At 40.9% G+C, this 18,685-nt stretch overlaps 2 protein-coding genes across 3 annotated transcripts in view; both read left to right on the forward strand.

The window, feature by feature from the left end:
• Positions 1-29: 29 nt before the first annotated feature.
• Positions 30-7,882, forward strand: snupn (snurportin 1). Of its 2 annotated transcripts, none has more exons than XM_020622854.1 (9): positions 30-170; positions 926-1,090; positions 1,813-1,990; positions 2,263-2,367; positions 5,034-5,130; positions 5,898-5,995; positions 6,122-6,199; positions 6,663-6,743; positions 6,916-7,881. In XM_020622854.1, exons 2-9 carry the CDS (start codon positions 933-935, stop codon positions 7,234-7,236), a joined length of 1,116 nt encoding a protein of 371 aa, XP_020478510.1. In that variant the 5' UTR covers positions 30-170; positions 926-932; the 3' UTR covers positions 7,237-7,881. The 2 variants fall into 2 exon arrangements, with proteins under 2 accessions (XP_020478510.1, XP_020478501.1); XM_020622845.1 differs by lacking the exon at positions 30-170 and adding an exon at positions 183-423 and having other exon boundaries at positions 6,916-7,882.
• A 5,502-nt stretch (positions 7,883-13,384) lies between these two features.
• ptpn9a (protein tyrosine phosphatase non-receptor type 9a) overlaps positions 13,385-18,685 on the forward strand; it is a 19,210-nt gene continuing 13,909 nt past the window's right edge. The window contains exon 1 of the mRNA XM_020622820.1: positions 13,385-13,849. Within this exon, the coding sequence (XP_020478476.1) occupies positions 13,817-13,849 (33 nt within the window). The 5' untranslated portion in view covers positions 13,385-13,816. The remainder of the gene's footprint in view (positions 13,850-18,685) is intronic.

Raw genomic sequence — 18,685 nt, forward strand, 5'->3', positions numbered from 1 at the left:
TATTTCCACCCTCCCTCTTATTACTACATCCTTTTGTGTACCGGTATTTGTGTGACGTGAAAACTCCGGGATAGTTTGCTGTTGTTTGTTGGCCAACTAAATATCGCCAGTGGAAGGATGTGACATCATCGTGACGTTTCAGCAGTAGCGGCCTCCCTTCAGTCTCCAAGGTAGTCTAGCTCTCTAACTTATTTAATATTATATGCAGAAACCTCCTGTCCAGTGGTTAATTTGGATCTGACAATTTATGTTAACTAGTAGAAATTAACACTGTAGAATCGGTTTTGCTAACCGCCCCACAGTATGCTAGAAGTTTAGCATGATGCTAGCTGTGATGGTAGGTAGCTAATGATAACTGACAGGATAGAACAATCGTCCCCATTTGTCATGTTAAGGACTCCTATTAAATCCCTACTAGATGAGGTTAGTCACCCGTTTGAGAAGATGTTTGTCGTCTGTGTGTATTAGCTACCTGTGCGAACATTTTGGTGATGTGTGTGGCACGTCTTGTCCAACAGTCAACGTTATATAAGGTCTCTGCGAGTCAGAGCACGTTGGACTTGCACACAAACATGAACATGAGTGCCAGCATGCAAATGTCAAACAGATGTTAACTGGCAAAAGACTGAACTGCCAGAATATAGAATACTTGTAGTAAAATGGTCGGTACAGCGTTGCCTCACATGCTTGCACATCGTTCTTCTGAGTAGGTTACAGGTGATCTAGCAAGCAGTTCTACAGTAAATCCTGCAAGCAGCTTTCAAAGATTATGAATTATCTTTGGCACTAATAATTCAACAGTTCGTCAGCCCTATGCAAATGTCAATCAGAACAGCACTCCCAGCAGTTTCCATGAAGGAGGGGGCTGTTTCAGAAATAGGGGCATAATAAGCTTATATAACCATTGTTTTGTATTGATTTGCAGAACCCCCATGGATGACCTGACCCAAGCCCTCTCGGCCAGCTTTGCTGTGTCCAAGGAGCCCAACAGTACAGCAGCCCCCCACCCTCGACTGGCTCAGTACAAGAGCAAGTACAGTGTGCTGGAGCAGAGTGAGCGACGGCGGCATTTCCTTGAGTTGCAGAAAAGGTAAATGTCTTAAATATTTAGTGTTTGTCTAGTCCAAATGGTGCATGTTTTGCTACATTGTACTCAGTTTCCATGATTATCATATATTTATTTATTTGAGATATAAAATAATAATACAACAGGCTGGATTTCTATCTATTGATAAGTGGTGATAACCACTGCATTTACAAAATGCACTGGAGACCTTTTTCATGGCCCTTCACATCTGCTTTGTAGTGTTTCCAGCTGCACACTAACAACTAGTACACCTGTCATCTACACTGCAGCCACAATAATGCTCAGTTCTACAAAGCTCTTAAATATAATGACATTTTGTTATATTATATGTAAATCTGTTGCTGACTGTTTTTTAATGTCGTATCTGCTGCTGTTGGTCATTTGCACTGCTGTCCATGTACATTTCATAAGCTATTATGCATCTCATCACCAATGCCCCTGGTGATGCTGACCACCTGACAATCTTCTTCTTATTATTTGCACTACTGTCACTGTTTGCACATGGTTTTGAGTTTAGTGAATTGACAATAAAATATCTTAGATCTTGATCGCTTTGATTATATGGTTTCAGTTCAGGAGGCTGCCATTTCAGTGCATGTGTTTATGTTGTGAGTGACTGGTAAGCTCTGTGTTCCTAAACTGTACGGATGTTTTCCATTTTAATATGATGTCACAGCAAAAGTGTTTGAATGAGCCTTTTTTTTGCATTATACTCTAAATCTCAGCAAAAGATTGAACTATGTCAACCATGCACGGCGTCTGGCTAACGGGGACTGGACGGGGGCAGACAGCGATGGGGAGGACATGGAGAAACAGGAGGAGGGACAGGAGCAAGATGGCAACACAGGAGAAGAGGGAATGGAGATTGAGAGGAGGAAACTGCCAAAACATTATGCAAACCAGGTCAGGCTTTGTATTATGACTATGTGTGAAGGACAGCAGATTACTCATGTACTGGTACCTTTTTTGCTGCATTCTCCATTTTGTCCAGCAGAGGGCTGCTAATTTCTAGAATTGCTGTTTGCCACTAGGCCTTGAAATAAATCTAACTCAGGTTTGTACATTCTTGCTGAATGCCAGCAGAGTTTTCCATTATCATTTTTGGACTCTCTGATACAACCATTGATGTTATTAAAATGCTGTTTAAGAACAAAGCTCTTCCTCTTCCCCCGCAGCTCATGCTGTCAGAGTGGCTGGTGGATGTGCCACCAGAACTGGTCACTGATTGGTTAATGGTGGTCTGCCCGGTGGGGAAAAGGTCTCTCATTGTTGCCTCCAAGGTAGGGACCTGTCACTGCTCCTGCAGTAAAATTCAATCATTCAAAAAGGAAAGATAATTATTATAAGGCACCGTGTTGATAATAGGTCATATGCATTAGTGTCAGTTAAGAGATTTTGTGAGTTTCTTTTAATCAGCTTTTGAATTAATTTCCATCTCTGCTGATTTTGATGTGTCATCTTCCAACTTACTGAAAGTCTTACCAGGTTCCAAATTTGATCAACTTGACAACAGCAGTTAGGATCTAATCTAATTCGAATGCACTGTCACAGCTTAGCTGAATCATTGTTTTGATAGGGAAGATGAGGAACGTGAGCCATTTTGTCTGAGCAGCTCAACACAAAATTAATGTGTGAGAACAGGAAAAACTGCAACGGAGACAGGTGTAAATCTGAACACTGTAAAGATGTTGATTTGTGAACCATGTCAATCATAAGATGTGCAGTCACTATGTGAACCGGCTTTATCAAAAGCTCCATACAGTATACAGCCAGACACGCTTACAAGAACGGGATGAAACGGGATCATCAAAAAAGAGACGGATCGCCAGCTCTTGGTGAAAATAGGAACGTGAAAGCTTTTAGTTGTGTAATATTTTACTAATTTTCTTCACTGAAGTACATTAGCTAAAAGACCATGCGTATCAGATCTTAAGCTGTAGTGTCTGTAGCAATGATTTCCAAATGGGGCTGCAAGGAAACGATACACTTGGGTGTAAAAGCTGAATAACAACTAGAAAGCTTTATAAAACATTTATGCTGAAAATGGATTGGCAGATCAGAAAAATGCCCTTGACGTTGGCACAGTCTGTGCTGCAACTTTCCTCATCTCTGTCAAGCTGACAGCAGCATGCTACTGATTTTGAACTGAAGTAGGTCATCAGTACACAAGGTAATCGGTCCATCACCTACTTAGCAACTTGATCTGTCTGTGCTGTGTTGGTATTGCTGTATTGCTAATATGAGTAAATAACAACAACAGCTTGAGAAAGAGCTTGAGAGTTGATTTAGCAGAGATTAACTACTCTGTGTATGTGTGCGTTAATATTGTAACGCCAGCTGGGAAGAATGGTCAGGAGACCAGAGCTTGTCTTTCATTGTCATACACACACAGTAACAGAACACACACTGAACAAGTCCTACCAAGTCCAAACTATATACCTGCCCAGAGGGGCATTCTGGGAGACCCCGCCAAGAGACTCTCTCCTCTGGCATTGAGTTTCGACAGGTGCTGCTCCATCCCAATGCTATCATATTTGTTATCCAAATATTTGATTTTTATATTTTGGTTGTGTTTCCTGAACCGCCCCACCTGCAGTTTTATGAAAATAGAAACTGCTTGCTATGCAAAAAATGGGAACCTGTAATTTACAGAAAGCCGGGAGCATGGATTTACACCTGGCACCATCTTATGAGTTGTTGGAAACAGAAAATCTAAATTTGGGAGACAGATTGGAGCCAGGGTGAAGTTAAATGGAGACAGGTGAGTGGCTGTCAACAGAGCTCTGTACTGAATCATGAGAAACCTGTCAGTTTAATAAAACACACCCCAGATGGACAGTCCTCTCTTTAAACCTCAAGAGCCTTGACAGTATTTTCAAGATATAAATTAGAATAAGTGAGATTAGTTGTCAGTAACTTGTGAAAACTGACTTTCTTGTATCATCACGTCATCACGACCACGTTTTTCTGTTTTACATTACATTGTGTGAGTGTTGTGGTTTCTGAGTACTGAAAGCTTGATGCTTCTCAAGAAGTGATTACTGGTAACTGGTAGAACATGGCTGTCCTGTCACACTGGCTACAGACCACAGCTTTCCACTCTTTGCACACACAAGCCTTTGTTGTAACGGTGCCACTGACATTCCATACCCTGTGATGTAACGATGTATCATATCATAATGACTGCACCTCTCATGGTTCTTATTCATTATTTCAGACCTGTGAAACACCAACGCTCTTTACAAAGTGAGAGCTGAAGGTTCTTTGGTTTCTGGTGCTTGAGGAAAACTGAATGAGACATGTTTGATCTGAGCTTTCTCACTGATTTGTCAGACGTTAGTCAGGGTGACATGTTTAGCTTTTTATCTCTCCTACGTTCCTGTGTAGCTCTGTGGGAGCTGTGTGTCACTAACGCCGATGCCAGTGCCCCCCCCCAATTAGAACATATACATAAATTACGATGTAGTTCAGTTAGGCCTGGGCAATAATTCAGGAGTCCTTGATACTTTTAGTAGGATCATTTTGTTATTATTTTACTAAATTCAGTTCTTTATATTCATGATATCAAGTAAATTATAAATAAAAACATGCACAGTGAGTCATTACACTTTGGGTTTACAAAGGTGAACACTTTTTTCTGATGTATTTGATAATAGTGGAATCTCATTTTGATTATTTTATGTGATTATTGCCAATATATTTGAGTATTTTCTGTGCAGATTTAGCCAGATCATCAATACCTCAGTATGGTAAAGAGAAGACATCAAATTATCCAATGTTCTCTCTTCGTTTCTGGCCCTTTTTTTGTAATCGACAACAGAAATACATACACAATATATTTCAAACTCAGTATAAAAGCTAAATTGACTGAAGCCTGCTGTGGAGACTAGCTAACATTCTGATGTATCATCTCTATTTCTGACTTTCTGTTTTATGTTTTTTTAAGGGTTCCACTGCAGCGTACACTAAAAGCGGCTACTGTGTGAACCGGTTCCCTTCCCTGCTGCCCGGTGGGAACCGACACAACTCTGCCATGGGAAAAGGTAGATGGGCCTGTTGTATCTTGAGCCCACAAAAAAAATTGAACTTTTAAGAACACAAAAAGGTGTTTTACCAACAACAGGCCCTCCTGTTTGGCTGCCATTCACCTGCCATTTATGTCAGTTTTAAAATTCTAGCTTCTGGCTTTGTACAATACAGTAATAATCATAGACAATGCTTTTAAACTGATTAAATTCCACCCAAGCTTTGTACAAAGTTGTAGAACTTTATTTTTAAATTCTATTGGAGAGCCCAGAGTTTCCAAATGTAATTATGAGTGAAGACACTTTTACAGTCCATCCATTATCTATACCACTCATTCCTGAATAGGGTCACAGGGGGGCTGGAGCCAGTCCCAGCTGACACAGGGCGAGAGGCAGGACAGGTCGCCAGTCTATCACAGGGCACATGTTTAGAGTCTTGAAACTAAATATGAGGAAAACTGGACATCAAAATCTGAATTAGAGATCTAACTAAAACAACTAGTAAATAGTTAATATTGTCACCACTAAGTAGTTTTCCTTTTTTGTGTGTGTGTGATTTGTGAACAAGGTTCAGTTTTTGTTCTAAAACATCATACAGGGCCTACAAGTGATTTCATAGAGCTCCATAATCTATCAGGCATCCTGCAAATGTCGTGCATTTTGTGCTATGTGATAGTGAACATATTTTATTGCTTTTCATTTATTTAGTAAGAGTAAGATTATGAGTTATTTTGAAGGCGTTTCATACAACAGAATTCTCTATGTATGTAAATTGCCACATGCAGACTACACAATCCTGGACTGCATTTACAGTGAAGTGGACAGAACGTACTACATCCTGGACGTCATGTGCTGGAGAGGCCACCCGGTCTACGACTGCCCAGTAAGACTTGTCTAATTGCTTAAGTGGCAAAGTCTGGGCCACAGATGTGCATTTTTTTTGCCCATCTCATTGGTTTGGGACTTGAAATAGGAGTTTTTCTTAGAGTGCTTGCTTTCTCATCAACAGACCGAATTTCGTTTCTACTGGCTTCAGTCCAAAGTTCATGAAACAGAAAGCCTATCAGAGATCACCAAACGCAACCCAGTGAGTACCAGCACCAGGAACAGAACCTTTGCACTTCAGTTTTCTGTACTTAGAAATGATGCTTGAGACACTGTAACATGTTTATTGAACCACAGGTTTTCTGCACTTTGTGTTTGTTGTGTTTTATGCCTTCCTGCACCTTACTTCCTATCATATGGGATAAATAAAGTCCAGAACTTGAACCTCAAACTCCTCAGGGGGAAAATGAAAAAAAGGAAATTAAAGGCAGACCCACATTACCATTTTAGGACTAATTGTTCTTACTGCACGCAAAGATTATAGTGCTTTGAGGAATCCTGAGTAAACTTTGAGTTCAGGGTCCACCTCTTAATCATGCATACTTGTGTGTGTGGCACGGCCCAGCAGGAGCTAAATAAGGCTCACCACTGGAAAGAAAATTCTCACATTTGACAAGAAGACAAATTGTGTTTGGAACTAACAGCGCGGTTGTCTGGTCCAACAGTTCCGGTTTGTGAGCCTCCAAACCACCGACTGCACAGAAGCATCGATTCACAAAGCCCTGGCAGCTGAGTACAGCTTCAGTGTAAGAACAGGTCTTCAGACCCTCAGCTGTTTTCTGCAAACACCCCACTCTGCTGTTGTGCACACTACAAGTAGTGTTAGAGTCAGATAAGTGCTAGAAATGCATCACAACCTTTTTTCAAGGAAATTATTTTCTTTTTGTGACTGATTTCATTCTGAATTTCGGGCTGCAGGTAGATGGTCTCCTTTTCTACCACCGGCAGACCCACTACACTCCGGGCACCACCCCTCTGGTGGGCTGGCTTCGGCCCTACATGGTCACTGACATCTTGGGAATAGAGGTTCCCATGGGACCCCTCACCACCAAGCCTGTGTATGCCAGCCACCAGCTGCAGCAGATCCGGGAACACAAAAAAACCTCAAGTGATGTTCGCCCAGCCAACAGCAGCGGAGGCTATGAGTTAGAGTACTTGTCCACGCTGAGTGGGGACACTGGGGACTCTCCGAACTTCTTGAAGCAAAAGCCGTTAAGAGAAGCACACATGGATATCTGAGCAGGAGGCTTAATGAGATGCAGTGTTTCTGAGTGGTGGTGGCCCACTTATATGGCTCTTTAGAGTGTGTACTGAATGGCTGTGCAGATCTGACCAATAGCAAAGCATGGCTAATTGTAATCCAGCAGTGCTCAGGATGCCCTCAGAGTGCAGATTAGTGGAGCTATGCTCTATATATGGTTCTACTTTGACTAAAAACTTTCATCTTCCATTTACATCTACAGTACCCGCTGCAGGACTTGGAAACCATTAGTTTCCTTGAGAATAAGGAGCCATGTGCGATAACAAAAGAAGAGATGAAAGGTGACTTTTGTGACACATACTGCAAAGTTAAGATATTTTGCTGCTCTGGAATTGTTTGCACTTAAAACAGATCTTTACTGTTGCAAGTCCTTTGCAGGTTTTCCATAGCTTTCACTGACACCTACACATCAAAAAATGCAGGATGTTTGACCAGTACACCAGTTGGAGCAACACTAATGGAGAGTTTTGGATGGTGAGGTGTTGCTGACTGGTCAGACCCTGTGAATTGAGATCATACTGAACAGCAGGAGCGTCATGGCCTTTTACAATTTCATGTTAAATCTAAGATTGCTGAGAAGGTATTTTAAAGTGTACGTTTCTAAATAAAAGTTTTTTTTTTTAATGAACTACCATTCTGTTCACTGTGTTCCTGTGGGTTGTTGAATTTGGGGATTTTTGTTGAAAAGTCTGAAGTATTTTAAAATCAAATCAGTTTTCTAGAAGAGAGATTTTTATTTTCACTTACTAACAGAAAGACTTTGTGACATCCTCATTTAATTGGATTCTGATAGTTTCTCACCATTTGTTTTATAGACGCAATTAAAGGTATGAACCCATTCTCAAAAATATAAAGTTTAGGGAATGTACATGTTACACTTAAGTCTTTTATAAGTAGTTAGGTTTCAGGTACATGTGAAATACTGTTGGTTTTGTGATGAATCTGAACCAATGTAGACTTCAGACTCATTTTATCTTTGCAAACTGTATTGTTGTAGATTTACATTTAAAATGATGAAACTAATCATGACAAAAACGTTTTTAGTATTTTCTGCAAATTTATGAAACATCAAAAACTAAATGCTCTCATTTATAAAGGTATTCAGACTCTTTGTTATGGCACTGCAGTCTGTGGCCAGGTGCATCCTGTTTGCTTTATTTCCTTTGGGACATATCTAGAACTTGACTAGAGTCCTCCTGTTGCAAACTAAATTAGAGAAGCATGCTGCTGCGTATAAGGTCTCACAATTCACTGCAGGACAAAAACCAAACCGTGAACTCTGTAGACCTCCTAATAAAATGTTGGCAAGGCTATAAAACCATTTCTAAAGCTTGGAGTGTTTCGAGGTGAACACTAGCCTCAATGAAAATTGAAGAAGTGTTGAACCACCAGCACTCTTCTGGGCAAGAAGGGCCTTGGCAAGGGAGGTGACCAGAGCTTCAAGTGCTCTGTAGACAAGACAATACTGGAGTGGCTTCAGGGCAAATCTGTCCCTGAATGACCCAGTCAGAGCCCAGTCTTAATCCCACAGAGCATCTGTGGACAGACCTGAAGATTACCGTTCGCAGACACCAGCGGGAAGAATGGGATAAACTGCCCAAATTCAGGTATCCAGAGCTTTTACAGGCTCACCCAAGAAGACTTGAAATGTAATTGCAGCCAAAGGGGCTTCTACAAAGTACTTCACTAAGGGTCTGCATACTTTGGGAAATTAGATATTTCAAGTTTTGGTTTTTTAAAAATTAGCAAAAAAATGTCTAAAACATGTTTTACTCTTATCGAGAGTCATTGAGTTAAGATCGATGGGTTAAATGGTAATGTATCCATTTAAAATTAAATATGCAACACAGTAAGGTGTGCAAACAGTGAAGGGCTCTGAATCATTTATGAAGCCACTGAATAACAGAGTTAAGATGAGAAAAGGTCAAATCTAAGACTCTGCCATACACACACCTTATATCTGACTACATGATCTGTCAACATAACTGCAAGTAGCTGGTGTTCCAGTGTATAATAAGCTGTGACTAATACTGCTGATACCAGTGCACATCAGCAGAATTCACGAGCTTCTCCGCCCCTCTGTGTACCACTGGCGCTGTTTGCGTGACTGTGAAGAGCTGAGTGGAAACTGTCAACAGGAAAAGACAACAGTGAAGTGTCTGAGGTTGTGAACTTGGTTTCAATGGCCTATGCCATCACATCCTATGAGAAAGAACACCAAATATCATTACCTTAGGTTACTAGATCTTGGCTGTATGAAGTATTTTATAATATCTTAGGAAGGAAGGTAACCCAATTTTCCTTTTGCTTCCATGTTCTTAGGTAAAGTTCCTCGGGTCCGCCGGGGCTCAAACCCGGAACCTTCTGGCTGTGAGGTGACAGCGCTAATCACTGCACCACCATGCTCCCTTCAAATTATATTAAAATTGCTAAACTAAGATGGTGAAAATGGTAAACACACCTGCTTACTATCTTCATTTAGCATTGCCAGTGCGACCATAAATCATGCTGACATGAACATTTAGCTCAAAGCAACACTGCTCCAAAGTACAACCTCAAAGAGCTGCCAGCTCGCTGGCTGTAGTCTTGTTTAAATTTAGAGTATTTTAACATTTAGTTCTTCATTTCAAGAAATATTTTGTGTCTCAGACAGATTAGAAGACCACATTTCAGGACACATTATCAATGGACTTTAACTTTTAAGCTACACAGTACAAGGCTTTGTGTTTGACCATGTACTTCACTGGAACAACAGAAAAAATGATGTGGCTATATCATGCAGTTAAAAGACATGTTGTGCCTTGTGTTTGTGCCACTAGTCACTTTTTCAGCACTGGAAAAAAACCCACTTATTTCCTCCTTTTCTTGCTCTTGCGATGGTATCACCACCTACAGGGAACACCAGCAGGTGAAAGTAATAGGTTCACAACCTTTCTGTGGAGATTTTTCTAACTCATTCTGGGAAACATACACCACAATTACAAAACCTGTCTCCACATATAATAATTCAGCACCAAACATCAGTGACTCACAATCTATAACAATAATCGATAAGGGGTTTTTTTGGCTTTTTGGTGGCATTTCATTTCTAACTAAATATAGACAATGAAAACAATGTTATGTAGCACGGTAACAGCATGATGTGTCTCGTGATAGACCATGTTCAAACTAGAAAACACAACATGAGCAACATTTCCACATGATTTTAGTAACAATCTCTTATTGTCTCACTGCAGCAGTGGTCAAAATGGTCTTATACTTGTATAGCGCCTTTCCATGCTTTTACAGCACACTCAAAGCGCTTTCACATTATTCGGCCATTCACCCATTCGCTCTCCCAAGCACTCACACACCGGTGACATCACCGGGAGCAACTGGGGGTTTTTAGTGTCTTGCTCAAGGACACCTCGACATGTTGACTGGACAAGCTGGGAATCAAACCGCTAATCCTCCAGTTAGGAAACGACCCGCTCTACCTCCTGAGCCACAGCCACCCCGCAAACACCAGATTTCTGGTGGACGAGCGTCCAAATGGTATTCACAAGATGTGTGATGAAAGCAGTTTATCGACTACAATCAGATGTTTTTTCTTTTGCATTCAGTCATGTCTAAACCGAGAGACGTGAGGCCTGCAGAATCAGGCATGTGGTTACTGCAAGAATTGTGCTATTAGTCAGCAGCACCGATCACTTTCCAGGAACTGAGCACCTGTCAGTAACACTTTACACAGCACTTTCCCACACATACACATACTCACGCATACAGTGTTGCTTACTGCAGGCCTCTGTGAGCTCTATGAAAACCTTGCCACAAGACTTCTAGGGAGGGAAGCAGACTTGTTTTGCACCTGACACTCTCAGACACAGGCTGTTTAATCCCCATGGTTGACCCAAGTTCTCAGTATTAACGTCTGAAATGAAAAAAGATGCATGCTGGTTTGTGGAACCACAGGCTGCAGCCAGGATTGAACTAAAACCGAGGTCAAATTAAAATCCCCAGTTAAACCACTGAACCCCCTGTAAAGATACTGGTCTTGTCAACAAAACATGATTATTTAAATGTTTCAAAAAATATTTTAGTAAATAGTTTAATGCGGGAAATATTTTTACTTGCTTTCTCGCCAAGAGTGAGCTGACAACACCGATGCCACATTTATGTTTGATAAATATGATGCTACTGCAGAGGATAGTCTGAATGAGTGACACAGCCTGGCACGCAGGAGAGTCTGCCCCAGCACCTCTAAAGTTCCCAAATTAACACGTTATATCTCATTTGTTTAATCGATACTTCTAGAAAATGTTGTGATTTTATGGATTACAAATAAGTTTTGGTACAATTCAAACAAACAAGACACAACATGTTAAATACTGAGCTTTAGAGCTGCTCTTTGGCAGCAGTTTGTCACCTTGTGGTTTGTTATTTCCCCATTTGCAGGCCTAAAATAACAAGCTGCTGGGTGGAGCCTCCTATTTAACATAGAGATGTGAGAGTCTTATTAATCTACTCATCTAACTCTTGGCAAAAAAAGCAAATAACGTTAATATATTTTAAGTGTAATTTTGCAGAATAACAGCCACATTTAAAAATGTTTACTCTTAAAAAAACAACATCAGAACCAGGCTTCAAATCCCACCATATATAATATGGTCTGCAATGTTTTGATCAGTACATCTGGGATTCTAATAAAAATCCAGATAAATGTGTTATTCATACAGCATTTGCATGAATATTAATTCTTTTAGAGTTTATATATGGGCTCCTGAGGGGATCATGTTAACCCAGAGGCCTCTACACGGTGGACATGGAGTAAACTGACCTTTGTAGAAATGAAATACCTCCCTCTCCAGCTTTCACTGAGCAGTGCAGTGAGTTCAGCCAGACTTTCATCTAGTAAATGTTTAATGTACTCAAAAACTTTTTCTTTGCTGGGGCTGACATTACATGGGCAGGGTTTACCAATCACATTTTCCCCAATGACTTGATGTCAGCTGGTTTCACAGGAAGTCTATTGTTGTCCACTCCCTTTTCCCTTTGGTTTTCAAGCCAGTTTCTCACGCCTCATTATTTACACTTCACCTATTGTGGGATTTTGTTTTTTGTGGGGAAAACAAAACAAACAAACAGCAAATGAATGTACCCAGTCTGAGAAACACTAGCTTACCTGTCTCAAAAAGACCTCCCTTCTTTATCTCCAGAAGCTTAACACAACATCAAGAAATCTTTCCATCCTCTCACACACTCCAACTTCGTTTTGCATCACATTAGTTTTACAGTCCCATTAAAAACACATCAAGGTAACACATCAATAATCCTGCAGGAAATGCAATCTCCTGACTGCACTTGAACTAATCTCCCTGCTGAAATACTGTAAATCAGCAGCCTGTAATATTTGGAGGGAGACCTGCAGTGTGTCTATGGGTCATATTACAGTGACTTTATTGCATGGGTAATTTCTATTTCCTATGATGTCATGCAATTCCTGTAAAGTGTACTGGTTTATAATGTAGTGTGGGGGGTGTATGAGTTGAGAGTTTCACTAATTAAATTGTTATTCTTGCCAGCAAGAGGGCCTGCTCCTATTATTAGTTATTTCCTCTCACTTGATTTCATACATTAGTAATATTCAATAATTGTCTGTCGATACTGTAGACTACACCTACGGTAGAGCTAATGCAAAGATGTGCACAAAACAGCACAGTATATCTCTAATATAGGCTACAGCTGTTTCTTTATATTTATGCTTCTCAGCTAAACCTTGGCAAAAAAGGAAATATGTTTCCCAACATGTCAAACTCAAAGTGCAGAGGATGCATTTGAAAATAGTTTCCCAATGTAAAACTCTACATACACCATTCAGATTCCCAGGAGGCTCCTGTCTTTCAGAGTCCTTCAAGGGCCTCCAGATGCAAACCCACACACAAACTCTTGATTTTCCTGTTTAGCTTCTTATTTTTATGAATGAAGGCGGAGGTCAGTGAGCTTTTGTCATTTTCTGGTATTTACCACCAGGGGGTAGAGGAACGTGCAGAAAGAAAAGCTTCCAATCTCTCACTGTTCAGGGCTGTGTGCGTGTCTCTCTCTCTCTCTCACACACACAACATAAAGGCGACGTTCAGAGCTAAAAACTTGCAATTCATGGCATGGAGGAGTCCGCGGGCAGTTGCAGTCCGCAGATCTGTGTAAGGTTCGGTGGATGAGCTGCTTATCATGGTCTGAACCTTGTCTGTCATTCAGCCGAAGCCTCGTCTAGCTGCTCGACTGTTGCCCTGCTGGGTTTTTTTCCCCCTTCTCGGTGAAATCGAACACAACATTAGCGTCTTTCTCTCTGCTTTGGAAAGCAGATTCAGGCTGACTGGCCTGCGTGTTCTGCACTTTAAAGAGAAAAGAAACATTTCGCTCAAACTGCAGCGTTTCTGATGCCTTCAAGTTTGAGCGAGAGGGACAACCCCTGAACCCCGTTTTTTACACGAGGGACAGACACACAGACATCTCCGTCATCTTCCACTTCATGAAAAGGACGCGTCTCGGTAAAAGGTAATCGGAGACCTGACGGGGACCATGGCAGCCACATTATCGGCGGAGGAAGAACAGGTAGGCCTTAGGAACCGAGTTTACACTTTACTCCTTTCTGTGTTAAACTGCCCAAAATGTCTCGGCCCTACCTGGATGCAGGCTATTTTGTCCCTGCTCACTGCGTGTGCGCACCGCAGCGAGTGGCGATGGCAGTGCGCAATGGTGGATTTGTTGCGAAATGGACCTGAATGCAGAGCGGAAATATTGTATCGATTTCTGGCGCATTATTGCTCCCGTTGCATCACTGTCAGTTCCTCTCCAGCGGCTGTGCTGAGCTGTTGCGAAACAGGCCGAGCTCGCCTTTATCCGCTCCACAGATGTAAAATAATTCATTTCGTGTTGTTCATTCGTGGGCACCGACCGTGTTATTACACCGGGAAACGCTATCCGCTTCCACATTTGGCTGACGAAGTGTTTACAGTAGAAACTTGGCCTATAGTGTCGTGCTCGTAACAGAGAAGGAAAACTGGTTAGGCTGTAACAGACCTGTATATTATAATGCAAATATATTCACAAACTCAAACCAATATGAAGATGAGAAATGCACCTTTTCCTTGATTTTTAACAGAACTTCTATCAAACCTAAAATTAGATTGCTTGTACTTACTTTATTGTGAAACATTTTGTAGGAACCTATTAAATTGTTGTTTAAAACAGATAGAGACCAAAATAAAACTCATTCTTTATAGATTTCATATTGTTAAAAATAAAATAGCCATGTTATCTCACCGCTGACCTGTTCTGGGCCTAGAGCTGCATTATGTTTGTTTTATGCTGCATGAACTTATAGGCCCCAAAGAGGATCAGCTGCACTTGAAGTGAATGAAACTTATAGGTTCAGTAAGGTAAATCTGAATAGCTGAGCTCATATAATTTATTCAGCTTTAAATATGCAGCCTTTTATGGGAAGATTTGTTGCTTTTCTTTGATTTATACGATAGTAAACTTAATATCTTTAAAGCTTTGGAGAGTTGCTCATAGAAAACTAGCTATTTTAAACATCACCTCAGGCTTAAGAGACATTGTAATTGACATTTTGTGCTGTTTACTGGCCAAACAGTCAAGAACATATTTATAGAGAACAGCTACTGTGAGGGAATAACAATACATTTGCACTAGCAATACTTTGAAATTGTGTTTTTCCAAGTCTTCTTCTTCTTTGGTGCTAATTATGCGCATGCCTTCCCTCTGACTCCTCTCATGGTCTGACCAGCAGAAAGTCTTATCTGGCTATTCCATTTTCTGTGTGAGCCAGGGCCCCCACTAGGGGACCGGATGCCCTCATTACATTCACAGCCTCATGGAGGGGGAACTCTCTGGGGAGTGTACAGGGATGTAGCAGAACTTTATTCTAAAGGCAGCTGTTAAAAGCATTTCCACTAGACTCAGGGAAAGGGGGCGTTTATAAGTTACAGAGTGTATACGTGTGTCTATCATGTGCTTTAGGGAAAGTGTGTGTGTTGGTGTGCGTGCTGTCTATACTCCCAGGAAGTGGTGGAGTGATGGAAAGTGGGGAATAGGGAGGTAGTGACGGTATTGACTTCCTGTTTTGGTATTGACTCGTGCTAAATGGCACTCGCTGAAGTGAAGTGAAGCTGTTTGGCAACAGTGATCCTATATTTATAAATTGATTAGCATGGCATTGGTATTCACATATATTCTGAAAAGACAATGTCATGAACAGCCATGAACCCTCTTAAAACAATGATAAAGAAACAAACACATGCTACTTTCCATAGCCCTCCTTCAGCTGAAACATTAATACAGTCTCCAACTAAAGTATGACTCCTTCTGGCTGGAATGTGAATACAATACACAGTGCGTAATACTGAGACAGTTCCTGTAACAAGGGATCATGATGCAATAAAAAAAAATAAATCCAATTTGGGGATACCAGTAAGTCAGCATGCACATTACCATGATCTGGAGGAGAACCTGAAAAAGTAGTGATGGGCAATTTGTACACTATAAAATCATCGCTCCCAGCACAGCAGATTCCTACTGGGGTGAAGACAGTCACTTAGTTATCAACAGTCGCTGTCAACACCACCAGTGGACAGTCCTGACCACAGTCAGGATTATTAATTTATAACATCAACTATATATTGGAAGCCATAATGGAGACAGCTTAAATGTCTCACTCAGCATTTTAGCTTGACAACGTGAGAACATCAAGACAGCTGGACCAGTGATGATGGAAGTAATAAGGACTTATATATCAAACAAATTAACTCTGTACTTTCAGGGACCTCTCACTATATTTACATCCATGTCAGATAGTATAAACCAGAAATAAGTGTTTTAAATGAATACTCAAGAGCTTGGAGGAAAAGAGCTCCTGCTAAATCAGAACTGGAGCAAGTCAAGCAAATATTTATGCATCCTCCAGGAATTGAATAAGTCACTCCTCCACACTGAGTCTTCCACTGCAGTGTGGTGTGCTATCGTGAAAACAAACTGGTTCATCCTCAAATTCCACTCTGGCGGATGTGGCCCCTAGTGCAGAAAAACCAAACAAGACTGGCTTCTCCAGGAACAGAGGGCCACTGCCTGGACTTGGCAGGCTGTCCTTAAAAGGTTAAGAGAGACAGAGAGAGAGAGAGCAGCTGTCAGACCACTGAAATCTTGGAGACCCAAGTGTACCTGACAGCAATCTGACAGGAAGTTGTCTTTGGCCAACACTGAAGGATTAACATTTCACAGTGCAACACCAAAGAGCAGATGGCCCACATTAGATGGAACTTGTGGACTTTCAGTGTCATGTACTTTACATCAAACATGATTTTCTTGTAACAAGTGCAATCTAATACATCCAGAAAAAAACCCTCTGCTCTCCTGCATGCCTTTTTATAATTTCATCAAATTCTTTTTGTGAAGTACTTTGACATTTTATAAATTATATTCCTGTCATGGTTTATTTGTCTGTAAATATTTTGCAGTGAGACAAATCAGCTCTAAGACCTTACAGTATATTCGCATGTCTTTTTTCTGTTCTTCTTGTTTTTACTAAGTTAATGTTTGATTTTGCAGAAAATCTTAACTTCACCTGCCAGTGTCAACAATTGCCTGAAGCCTAGAGTCATCATATTTATTGATTTCCTCTAAATAAATGGCACCAACTTTGCACAAGCACTGTGCTCCCTAGATGCTAAAAAAAAAAAAATATTAAGCACAACTAGTGACCCCATGGAAAATGGAAAGACATGACACAAAAGCATTTAAATGCAAAATAGCTTTGACAAAGAAAGCTGTGAGATGCAGTTGAAAGCTCCTTAATTCTACCGAATGACCAATTAGAGTATTTTACACAAACTGCTCCCAGGATTCAAAATTGAACTTGGTTGCTAATACTGAGCAAAGATAGTGGGCACCTTCAAATAAAAAGTACTGCAGGTTTCTAATTGGACCTATCCTGTCATGGTTTTAACAGTAAAAAGTGGAAGTTTATAATGTGGTGTTCATAGCTCACCCGTGAGGTCTGAAACATTTATTAGTCTTTCAACAGTCACTATTTTACATATATTTATTTTTCTATTTTTTTATTTTCTCTTCGAAATCTTTGAGCTCCATTCTCTATTCTGAAAAATAATTCACAATCGCAGCCTTCCACATTTTTCCCCATGAGAACTGAGAACCAAGCTCAGCCCTGTCAGGTGCAGTCACCCCTCATCCCTTGCATGTTAAGGCATCTGCACAGAGCAGAAGCTGCAGGCCCTCCTGTCTGTGAAAGCACTCGTTTTCTTGAGGAGAGACAGTGCCATCCTGTCTTCAGGCTCAGTGATCGTTTTGTATTCCTAAAGAGCTGCAGACTCCCACAACTTGACTTCCTGTCTCCCGTGCATGCCCCACCCCTGCTGTGCCTGACCAGAGAAGCGGAACCCTGTGTTTAAAGTGTGAGCTTTCATTGTCTCCTCTTTTGCCTTTTGAGGATTCACTGGGTGCTGACTCGTTAACTCTGCGGGTGCTCAGGGTAAGTTGGGGTGGGGGCCTGAGGGAGGGTATAATAAAAGCAGAGGGGAGGACAGGAAGCTTCTGAAAGACTGCTAGCTAAACGCATAAGTTATTTCCAAGATGGCTGGAAGGCTATAATGGTTAATGCATTTTCCAGCTTAAAAGTGCAGTGTATGATATGAACTGGTTATTTCTAGATTCAAACCAATATGCTGCACAGCAGATTAACTACGGAGCCTGGGAAGGGACATAAGAGAGGGAAAAAAAACTGATGTTGCAATATTTTTGCAAGTATTGCATGATCTTGCAAAGTGAACCATTGTTTATTTTGGGGGGGCAAACATTGTGTTTAAAAAGTGTAGGGGAAAAAACACATTTTGAAAGCTAGCCAACATTTCTCTAATTAAGTACCATTAAGTAGTAAGTACCATTAATACTAAAGTTGCTATGTTAAGTATCCTTACACTAACAGTGGATCACGTTGTACACATGAAAGTGTCACCTGTAGTGATGAAACCACAGAGAACTGTCATCTAGCTCAGTAATTCCCCTCTACAGTTGTTTGAGGTATGCTACCATTTACTGTTTTGGTTTTGAAGCCCCCAACTTAAGAGTTTGGGTCCAGGCTAACCTCTCTAATAGCATCGTCTATGACCACAGCAGGCATCTGCTTTCAGCTAAAAAGCTCCAAAAACCTACTGTATGCTACCTGTCCAGTGCTGAACAGCAGCCAGGCCAAGTTAGCAACTACCCGCTGAACATATCGGAGCATTTTGCAGCTTAAAAGCCACTAAGAAATCTAAAAGGAGAGTGAACATTATTTGTCAGGAAACCTAACTGACATTTCAACATTCAAGATGTTTAAAATTTCAATAATGTGTTCTTAGCTTTTTTTTTATTCTT

This window comes from Monopterus albus, unplaced genomic scaffold (genome assembly GCF_001952655.1).
Source record: "Monopterus albus unplaced genomic scaffold, M_albus_1.0 scaffold7.1, whole genome shotgun sequence".
In the NCBI taxonomy this organism is placed as follows: Eukaryota; Metazoa; Chordata; class Actinopteri; order Synbranchiformes; family Synbranchidae; genus Monopterus; species Monopterus albus.

Bases quoted from the DNA above. Each gene is read 5' to 3' on its own strand.
- snupn (XM_020622845.1), top strand. The intron at 2,368-5,033 runs GTAGGGACCTGT...TGTTTTTTTAAG, and splicing joins CTCTCATTGTTGCCTCCAAG to GGTTCCACTGCAGCGTACAC. The intron at 5,131-5,897 runs GTAGATGGGCCT...TGCCACATGCAG, and splicing joins CAACTCTGCCATGGGAAAAG to ACTACACAATCCTGGACTGC.